Source organism: Drosophila serrata, unplaced genomic scaffold (genome assembly GCF_035046125.1).
Source record: "Drosophila serrata isolate PLE 108 unplaced genomic scaffold, ASM3504612v1 contig_293, whole genome shotgun sequence".
NCBI classification, from domain to species: Eukaryota; Metazoa; Arthropoda; class Insecta; order Diptera; family Drosophilidae; genus Drosophila; species Drosophila serrata.
In genome coordinates, this window is record NW_028257191.1 from 2,817,205 (window position 1) to 2,828,647 (window position 11,443).

At 38.7% G+C, this 11,443-nt stretch overlaps 1 protein-coding gene across 1 annotated transcript; it reads left to right on the top strand.

Moving 5' to 3' along the window:
* The first annotated feature begins 3,437 nt into the window (after nt 1-3,437).
* LOC110184296 (uncharacterized) lies at nt 3,438-10,666 on the top strand. The gene is made up of 13 exons (XM_020952783.2): nt 3,438-3,526; nt 3,596-3,684; nt 3,744-4,182; nt 4,237-4,394; nt 4,447-4,533; nt 4,588-4,787; nt 4,847-5,206; nt 5,263-5,419; nt 5,479-6,335; nt 6,388-6,736; nt 9,444-9,562; nt 9,622-9,697; nt 9,755-10,666. The coding sequence occupies exons 1-13, from the start codon at nt 3,524-3,526 to the stop codon at nt 10,368-10,370; spliced, it is 3,510 nt and encodes a 1,169-aa protein (XP_020808442.2). The 5' UTR covers nt 3,438-3,523; the 3' UTR covers nt 10,371-10,666.
* Nucleotides 10,667-11,443: the final 777 nt, after the last annotated feature.

Here is an 11,443-nt window from a genome sequence, read left to right on the forward strand (position 1 = left end):
TTTCTCTGTGGCATATTGTGGTTGAACGCATAAGAAATAAGTCACATTGAAATGGTATCCATCGGCACCATCCCAGAAGATTAGTGGATACTGGAAAGCATCGTAACAACGGTGAGTTTCTGCGACGTTTACCAATCGATCGTTTCGTCGATGGAGAACAATATCTCGAGGTTGAAACTGATCCCCGACTATGACAATTGCCACTTCGTCTATAGTTGGAGCATTATATCTCCTGATATGTTCTCCAGCAGGCGTTTTGTCTGCATGAATGACAATTTTATGGGTATCCGAAGGCATCATATCGATTGCTGTTTTGAATAAACGCACCAAATTGTTCCGTTCGTGAAAAAGATTCTGTAGCTGCGAAATAATTGGCCTCTTCAGCGATTTATTGATTCCATAACGTGCATCTACTTCATCTCCATCATCACCAATGAAGTACATTTGAAGAAATTTGTGTTCGCTGTCTTGGAACGGAAGCAGGGAACCGGCTTTATGATAGATTTGTCCTTTGATTTTAAAAGTTGGCATGAATTGCGCAGTTATAATTTCCGCACCAAATGACGTCATTTGAAAGCAAGAGTTGTATTTCCTAATGTTCGACAGGAAATGCTTCGATTCAGCAGTAGATCCAGCGAATAGAGAGTGCAGAGGCTCTGGTGGTGCTTCAAGTTGAGGCAATTTCACTTTCCCGGAAGCGCAACACAATCCTTTTGGTTCGTTTTTGAATTTGAGAGCCTGACAGTATATGCAGACCTGATGCATCTGGCCAATAACGACATTGCGATTCGAGCTATAATCAACAGTTGGATTATATCTGAATGCAAGACGATTGTATTGCAGGGTTTGATCTGCTGCAAGCTGTAAACGCGCTTCAGTTACCCTTGCCCTGTCGCGATCATTATTTTGAGAGTGAATCAAATCGATTGCTGCAGAACGCGACTGCCTAACTCTCAATCGTTTTCTCTCAAGCCTATCTGCTCGTCTTTCTGCTGATTCCTCTATGTGCATTTGCATTGCTCTCTGCCGCTCAGTCTCTCGGAAGGAGGCCCGTTCTTCGTCAGTCATATTCGTAATCTTACGTCTTTTTGCTTCTGTATTGCGAATACAACGACCCAATCTCGACTTTTTTGGTGGCATGACTTCGTTTCTTACTGAACCTGAACAAAAAATAAAATTTGTATCTCCAATTTCTTCTTTCAATATGTTTTTAATGTTTGACAGGAAATGCTTTGATTTGCTTGTAGAGGGCGCAGTAGTAGGGGCACGGGGAAACGCTAAAAAAAATAGATATATTCGCAGCCGCAGATAAGCTATCAACATCAAAAGTAGTCAATAACCGAGCTGTAACCTCAACGCATGTTCTCTAAAAATTTGGGCATAAACGGTTCAGAACTTTTCAAGTTTCTTCTTTCAATATGTTTCGAATGTTTGACAGGAAATGCTTTGATTCAGCTGGCTGCCTGTAGATGGCGCAGCAGTAGGGTCACTTGGAAACGCTAAGGGTGGACTACCCCTAACATTTAGGGGGATGAAAAATAGATGTTGGCCTATTCTCATAGATACCGGATAAGCACAAAAAATTTCATCAAAATCGGTCAAGCCGTTTCGGAGGAGTAAGGGCACGAAAACTGTGACACGAGAATTTTATATATTAGATATATCGCCATGCGATTCGCCATGCTCCGACTTATAAAGAAGTAAAATTAGATATAAGAAGAACCCCATACTTTCATTGAAATAGCTTAAATTTGTTTCAAAACAAATCTCGCACTTCTGAACATATGATTCCCAACTAGTTCTAACATCCCCGGAACGAAGTGACTTCTACCAGCCAGATCTCAGATATGTGTTGTGTTACAAAACTTGCAAGTCATTGTTAATTAGTGTTCAGAGTTAGTAACTACTGATCATACATACATACTGGTCATAGATACTTAATGCTCAGAGATACTTACTGTTCAGAGTTACTTAATGTTACTTACTTAATTGATACTTACTGGTCATAGATACTTACTGTTCAGAGTTACTTACTGGTCATATTTACTTACTGCTCATAGATAATTACTGGTCATAGTTACTTAATGTTCATTGATACTTACTGTTCAGAGTTAATTACTGGTCATGAATACTTACTGTTCAGAGTTAATTAATGATCATATTTATCTACTTACTTTACTTAAGTAAGATTGAGATAGATGTACAAATCACCCGATTAACCAATGTGACCATGCCTAGCTTAGCTTTCTTATCCTTATCCTTAAATCCTCATCTTAGGTTAACCCAAACTTAAATCGACTCCCAAACCCATACTATTAATGTGTCTAAGTCAGCAATTAGCTGGGGCTACAAATTTAAATAGGCCGGTAATTAAGCGACGTTGTCACCTTGACACCTCCGGAAACCCAAGACACAGACTTGGCCAGGGCTCTTTGGGCTGACATGGTCCGAGGGAGCCAAGGGTAAAACATGCGGCAAAAAGGTATAAAAAACCAACCAGGGAAAAGAGGAAAATAAAATGCTTAAAACGAGGAAAATGGCAAATGATTCAAGAGAAAAATAGAAGAAAAAATAAAACATCGTGGGAAATCAATAAAATTATTATAAAAGGCTGAAATTCCTAAAGGAATCAAAACAGCATGAAAATTTCACAGCCATCAATAAAGTTGTTCGTTGTCATGACAAATATTTTAATTACCAATTGATAAAACGAAAGCAAAAAAAGGAATATAAATAATTGCAATTGATTGAAACGTTGGACAATGATAAATAAGCGAACAAAATCACTATTTAAAATCAGGGATATCAAATTTTAAGCAAATCAATCATATTTATTTAAGAGTTAAGACAATTTTAATTAAACTTTTAATTAATCGATGTGATGTTGCATCAAGAAGAAAATATTAATAAGAACTTTACTTATTTTCCAAGGATATTTTATATATATTTCTTTTCCCAGCCCTTTTATAACATTTTATCACTTATTTCACTATTCAAATAGCAGTATTAATTTTCCAAATAAAAGATAAAGCCAGTAATTAGACTCTCTGTATGCTTTTCTGATTGCATTTCCCCCATTCTGGGCTCAGTGCTTTTCCAGATTAGGCAGCCGCAACTCCCCAAGGTGGCGATGGCATCGTGGCTGTCTTCTCACTTCATCCGGAATCCCTGGCTGAAGGTGAAATTCCCACAGGCCTCACCCACCATCCTCAATCCGGCTGAATACTGGCGAATCCTTGGCAATCCTTTGCCACCGGATAGTTTCCCGCCGCTTTCAACTTGACGGGGGACTCTTGGTAAACATTTTCGTGCTAAGCTAAGCTGCCATTGAATATTTAATTAGGGAAAATTATGGCAAGTCTAGAAAGGATTGCTTTCGGCCACCTGAGTTGCCCGGGGCAGCTGACCGAAAAGGAAAACAAAAACAAAGACCAAGTTATCAGGGTTGCCAGGACTCCAGGACTCGTGTTGGATCAATATAGCTTCATTTTGAAGCCGGTTAAGGACTAGTTAGTAGGATAAAATGGTAAGATTTACCTCCGAGGCAGATGCTAATAATCATAATGATTGACAATAATGCAAATTTCATGGACAGCCGCCCAAGAAGAAGCTCTCGAAGAAGGAGAAGGCTCGCCTGGAGGCGGAGCAGGCCGAACTCATGCGGATCGAAATGGAAAAGGAAAAGTGAGTAATACCCTAAAAATCTTAAGAGTTAATATGGAAAACCTAATCCCACCCCACAGACTCAAGAAGCTGGAGGAGGCTCGGCAGCGCAAGAAGCTAGAGATGGAACAGGCCAAACATCGTCAGCAACAGGAAGTGGCCGAGAACCGGAAACGGCGCTCTCAGCTCAAGGACAGCATGCTCTTCTTCGATGCCGTTCGCACGGCCATTGAAGCCATCAAAGATGGCGAACGTCATGAGCGTGATTGGGAGAAATTCATGCGTTGCAATGGCCTACCAAATGCCGCAAGTCCGAGTGATTTGCGAAAGTATATCCATCAGTGGCACACGGATATAGCCAAGCGTCATTTAGAGTCCCGAAACTGGTTACTCCGCACCGATGAACGCACTCTGCTCACCCAGGATGCCCAGGTTCCGGATCTTACGAGGATCTCATTGCGCCAGCAGCAAGGACGTCTTGGTGATGTCTACTCGCAGAGGATCAAGGAAGTGCTAGGGGTGCGTAGAGAGATTAGAGATTTCTCTAAGGTATAATATGATTTTGCATTTCAGATTCTCAATGAATTGGATGAGATGTTGCCCTTCAAGCAACGTTCCATTCATGTGGCTGCTGATCTCAGGAAACTCAAAACGGAAATGAGGGTTTTCCTGAGACAACATCTAGATGAGTTTACCTACAAAACCATGTCGCATATCGAAAGGGATATGGAGTAAGTGAGGAGAGTACTTGAAAGTCTTTGAAATTTAAATATTTCCCTACAGAATCGATAGGCCTGGGGTTTCCAAGCACATTTACAGTTCGGATGTGTTTCAAAGCTTTGTGTGGACCTTCTCCAAGGACGCTCAAATGTAAGTTTTACTTATTAATCAATTAAATAATTAACTATTATTAAATATTCTTAGTGCTGTCAACCCCAAGGCCCGCATAGGCGAGCAATCGGCTCACAATGAGATTGATTTTCCCACCATTGAAATGCAAATATCCTTGCCACCCACAGTTCACCTACAGAGTTCGGCCTTGAGGGGTCTCTGGTTGAATTACGATCACTTTAGTGATTACTGTAGTAGCTACTGCCTAAAGCATGCTCGCTCTGCCAATGCCAGTGAGTTAAATCCTTTATATTCTATATATTTACTTTGATATTGATTACCTTCCCCACAGATATCCTTCGTCAAACAAAACGCGAGTGGCGCAAACGCAAAGAGATCCTGCAGGCCATGCTGGATGAGTGTGGTAGGGATATACCGCTCTCGGAACTGGAGCAACTTACCCAAGATCAGCACTCGGCCAGCTCTCAGCCGCCAAGTGAACGCACCTATGATGTGGACAAACTCTATGCCGAGTACGAGGATGAGTTAAGTAAAGCCCATCGTAGGGCCATTGGACCGGAGGCTTATGGTATGCTGGAGACGGATGTCAATCTGAGAAAGTATCGCATCATTGGAGGTGTCTATTGCATTGATTTCCTGGAGACACCTCAACAGGATAAGCAGCTAAATGCAAGATCCTTTATACGAACCAGTTGAGTATTATAGAGCCCCTTAAAGAAGTCCTTGATTTAGATTGTGTACCTTTAGTAACCTCGGCCAATAGTTTGGTGCACAAGGAATACTATCAAACCTACAAGCCACCGCCTCCAGTGTTGCCAGGAGTGCGGCGTCTTCCCGAGGAGATTGAAGCTGAAATGCGAATGATTGAAGCGGCTCTGGACAAGCTAGCTTTGGTCACTCTACAGTAAGTAATTCACTCAAGTTTATATTAATAACTAATTATAGAATATAATATATGTAAAGACTACCAGATTCTGTAATTTGGTTTGAGCCACCAGTGGCCTGTCGCTGGGAAACCCATGTGGAGACCCTGGAAATGGAGCTAGCCGATGGAGTGAAACCAGAACTAAAGCATCCAACTAACGAAGGGGATGCAGAGGGAGATGCCACGGGCGCTGTGAGTGGCACAGCGGCGGGTACAACTGCCACGCCCACAGAGGCCACACCTCTCTCCACCCATGCCCAGCCCAGTCCCCTGAAGAGTTCACCCCGTTGTCCGGCCAGGAGAATGCGATCCCAAAAGTCGGATGGCATGCCGGGAGATGCCTCGCGGCAACAGGTGCTCCGTGAAATTAATGATTTTGATTTGCGTGCCATACCCAGCGATGTGGATTTATATGGTTTGGTCAAGGATTTTGTGGTGCCCCGTCTGCCTCAGGGATTCTGTGTCCGTCTAGAGCAGACTACACCGGTTTCCGAAAGCACGGGATTGCGACAGCGAAAAGTAATGTTTTTGGCCCGGCAAACGCACATTCGACTGGGTCAGGGACCGGATAGCCCCAAGGAGGATCAACTGTTGCTGGTGACGCCAAGCGAACTGAATTTGAGTTCCAAAACGGGACTGGGAGCTGAGTTCCTGGACACGGAGGAACCGGCAGAGATGTTTCCACCTCTATGCTTTGACAAGCTCCTCAAGTTCCGGCAAATGGCGCCACGAACTGCGCCACCAGCTCATCACCAGGGATACCTTTTCTCACAGCTCATCGAGGATATGGATAGATTGTGGCTACTACAGTTGCCTAGGGATCAGCAGGAGGAGCTTATCCAGCAGATATCAGAGCAGCTCTCACCCACTGGCTCAAGATCAAGTGAGGCGGCAGGTGAGTAGGTTTAAAAACTCCTTAGAAACTTCATAATAAACAACAACTTCAGGTGGTGAAAAAGATCCAGCCGGACTTGGTGATGGCAATCTTTCCGAGGACATACAGCCACTCAGCCAGGAGCTAGTGGATGTCCTTCAGCCAGCCACGGCAGCTGCTGCCTTTGCTTATTACACGGGAATCTCGTTTGTGAAGGACTCTCAGCTTCCACAGGAAACGGATGCAGACCAGGCCACAACCAAGCGCTCCAATAGCATGGATAGCAGCGAGGATGATGACGACGATGTGGACAGCCTCGTGGAGCTGCTTGAAGGAGGTGGAGGAGGTGCCTCCACAACGGCCAATACCCTGCACGATTTACTTGGTCCCTCGAGTCACAGCGACACCACTGACAGCGAAAGGTAAGATATACATAAGGTCCTTAATTGGCAGATTGATTGATCGGGGTTTTCAATTCCCTCGATTGAGGGGGAGATTCTATTATACCTTGGCTGAATGTAATTGAAATACATAATATTGAACAACACCTGGGGAAAACGGACTAGCCAGAAACTGGTTTATGTGATTTAAAGAGAGTTAGGGGAGAAAGAGATTTTCAAGTTCTTTGAAACTTATTTAAACATTTAATTTTTATACTTTCAAATATTTTAATCAAATTATTTTCTTATTTTCACATTTGGCTCATTACAAAAAACGAGTGACTGTGAAATAAATAAATAAAAGAAAGAAAAAAACAAAGTTAACTGGAATCGAAGAGTTTTAACACATAACATTTATTTTCTAATTACATTATCTTGAACTTGATCAAAATAAGTTTACATTTTTATGCCCTTACAGGGTATTATAATATTAAAAACATAATAATATTAAACATAATGGAGGAGTCATTTCCGACCCCATAAATCATATATATTCTTGATCAGCATGAACACATTTCGGAAAGTAACAAAATTAAAAAAAAAAAATAAAAATAAATTAAAAAAAAGGGTTACATCGTCAAAAATCGAAAAAATTGATTTTTTAAATAATTACATAGAGTATGCAGATTTGTTAAGCGTCAAACAACTAACACAGGAACGATTTCTGAATTGAAATTAAGGCATTTTTAACAAAGTTATGCGATTTTTAAACTTTGATTGTCCCAAAAAAATAAAATATTAACAAGAAAGAAAGCTAACTTCGGCACGCCGAAGTTTATATACCCTTGCATATAGAACTTCTATGAATAAAAAACCATACAATATAAATGATATATATTTGTGTTAAAAAACAATGAAGTAATACCTGCTTTCATTGTATTCACCTATACATATTATATTTGCAGTTTTACATTCAAAGATTTGCATTTTTCCTCTACATCAAATGATCGTTTGTATGGCACCTATATGATATAATAGTCAGATTTTCATGAAATTTGACACAAAATTTAAGACTAATATAAAATGCCTATACCTAAAATTTGATGAAAATCAGTTGAAAACTGAATAGGTTATAAATTTAATTGAATTAATTTCTCGATCGTTCCTATGGGAGCTATATGATATATTAGTCCGATTTTCATAAAATTGTATTCAAAATTGTAGAGTATAGTAAAATGGCTATATCTCAAATTTGATCCAATTCTATTGAAAACTGAAAAAGTTAAAAAATTTTTTGTAAAAATTTTCCGATCATTCCTATGGCAGCTATATGATATAGTCGTCCGATCCGGCCCGTTCCGACATATATACGAGTGAGAGTATATAGAAGGCTAACTACAAAGTTTCATTCAGATAGCTTTAAAACTGAGAGACTAGTTTGCGTAGAAACGGACAGACGGACAGACGGACAGACGGACAGACGGACATGGCTAGATCGACTCGGCTGTTGATCCTGATCAAGAATATATATACTTTATATAGTCGGAGGTGCCTCCTTCACTGCGTTGCAAACTTCTGACTGAAATTATAATACCCTGCAAGGGTATAAAAACGATGTACAAAAAGTTATAAAATACAAAACCTTCAACAAAGTAACACCCGGAAATATTTAATTTAGTATGCAGATTTATTAACCATCAAAGAACTAAGAAAGAAACACTTTCCGAATTAAATTTAATTCATTTTTGACATAGTTATGCAATTTTAAAACTTTGATTGTCCCAAAAAAAAAAAATATATACAAAATTATCAATTAAAAAAATTCAATTTCAATTTTTAACAGTGAAGGAGTCATTTCCGACCCCATAAATCATATATATTCTTGATCAGCATCAACAGGCGAATCTTTCTAGGTATTAAGGAAAGAAAAATAAATTTTTAAAACTTGTTCAAATTTTTAAAATTTGTTCAAATTTTGAAAATTTGTTCAAATTTTTTAAGGGGTTACATCGTTAAAACTATCCAAATTTTGACAAAAAATTGAAACTTAAAAGTTTTATAAACTCAATATGCAGAATTGTTAACCTTTTAAAAACTAACACAGAACTGTTTTTCGATTTGAAATTAATGCATTTTTGGCTTAGTTATGATATTTAAAAAACTTGAATTTACCCTAAAAATTGGCATGTAAAAATATAATTTTAATAAAACTAGTATACCCATATTTTAGGTATTCTGGAGGTATACGAAGGCCACAGAATAGCTTTTTAAATTTAGATTAATGCATTTATGGCTAAGTGCATTTTTGGCTTAGTTATGATATTTAAAAAACTTGAATTTACCCTAAAAATTGGCATGTAAAAATATAATTTTAATAAAACTAGTATACCCATATTTTAGATATTCTGGAGGTATACGAAGGCCACAGAATAGCTTTTCAAATTAAGATTAATGCATTTATGGCATTTAAAAAACTTGGATTTATCTTAAAAATTGGCATATAAAAAATATATTTTAAATATACATAGAAAATGCATATTTTAGATAATCTTGGAGATATACGAGGTCTACAGAATTCCTTTTAAAATTAATATTAATGCATTTTTTGCTTAGTTATGATTTATTGCACATTCGAACCCTTGATCCTATGCTTAACTTTAAGGGTACACACACCTCGGCTTTCCGAAGTCAGCTTCCTTTCTTATTAATTAATTTTTACTCCAAAAACTGATATATTTCTTAAATGCAGCCGTAAGAAACTTAGCAACACGGCAGCCATAACCCAGGGCAAGTGGAGTACCCGCGATGTTCATGATACCAAGTTTAACGAGGACAAGCTCTCCATACAATTTCGAACCGGAAGATTGGGTAAGAACTCAAAATTCAATCAAAACCTTAAAAACCCCTAAACCCTTTTAAAATCTCAGGAATTTTTGGCTTTGCCTTGAACAAATACAGCAATATGCCATACCAGACTTGGGACCTAAGACCAGATATGAAGAAGTACGTATATATAAAAATATAACGTTCCAAATGAGTAGTAAGATATCAAACTTTTAGTCCTGGAACCATCTTGTTTAGCTTCACAGCCTCACTGATAAGCTTGGACATGACCATAACGGAATCGGGCTATACAGTTAATAACTTTCAAGGAGGCAGCACTCAAATCATTACCGATATGATTGGTAAAACGCTATCACTGGCAGAGCTCAAGGCCACTCTTATCCTGTCCGCCGTTGATATCTTTCCGGATGAGGATGCCTTTTGCTATACGGAGGGTTCTTGTGAGAAGAACTATGTCATGGAGATGCATTGCTATGCCTGCCTTTCGACCCTGGCTCAATCGCATAACTTTAGTTGGTCGAGATGGAACCTTTTGGCAGGCTCTCGCACGGCTGTCCTTTTAATCCGTGAACTAATCGAGGGTAAAAAGGTGCCGTATTACTCTACACTATTGGTTACACCACTCAAGACATCGATTATCGATTGCACTGAGGTATCGGCAAGTTTCAATGCGGTGGGAATTCCAGGAATGGAGTATTATGCCGATCTTTATCAGTTATCGCAGGCTCATGCACAACCAGTGAGTCTGGAGAAGCAGAGGACCATGAATCCAGTGCTAAGGGATAATGTGGCTAGGATATTGATGGGTATAAGACCCCTGAGTTTGTGTTGATCAATTATCGATTGTTAAAATTTGAAAATCGGATAAGTATCGATTGGGAAATAAAAACTGTCTGCTTTGATGAAAATAAACTTGCATCGATTATATATTTAAAATAGATATCGGTTCGTCAAAAGTATCGATTAACATCGAACATCGAACAAAATAGCATCGATTAATGCTTGGATGAAAAGAGAGTCGATAAATATATCTATTTAGAAATATGTAAATATAAACCATAACATATATAGAAAAGTTATTGGGTGTACCAATAAAACATCAATTAATTAATAAACTAAATGAATTTATATAAAGTATAAGGTATTACTTTTATTTTAAAGCCAAAAGTCTCTAAATATTTAATATAAAATACTTTTTATTCTCTATCAAACGCTCACACTTAAAGGGTTTTCATGGCAGATTAGATTTAATATATTGTATATATATACCATATATATATAGAATTATGTTCTTTATACTCAAACATATTCTTGGCATAAAACACACACAATGCATGGCCATAAGATATATATCGATAATTCAGCTTTTTATCCACTTAGGAATAGCGCTTTACCCACAAAGGCATCATCAATCTCTAACGAAATTGTCTCCCTCTCCAATTATAATACATTTCCATTGTCAGCAGTTTGGATCTCTTCCCCTTATGGACCCTTGGTTCCATTAGCAGCCACCCGATCCACGCCCCCCCCTAATGCTACACGGAGGAAAATTATCTAGCTTTTAGATAATACAATTAAGTTTTATAGTTACAAAATTATTTTTCTTGAATTACTGAAATCTGAGAGATTATATATATTTTAGCTAGTTTTTACTTTTATTTACTGTTTATTTCTTCCAGATTTTCTTCACTCCTTTTTTTGTACTGTGCACACACACAACACAACACTCATACAATGGCGGCACAATTAACATATTCACAGCGAGCTTATTCCTTAATGCTCGCTTGGGCCCCTTGCCATTTTTTCACTTTGCCTGTCATTCCATTTTTGGCCCAAGGCGGAAAAGGAAGAAACGGTTAAGGAGCAGGAGCAGGAGTGGGAAACATAAGCAGGAGCGACCACGCT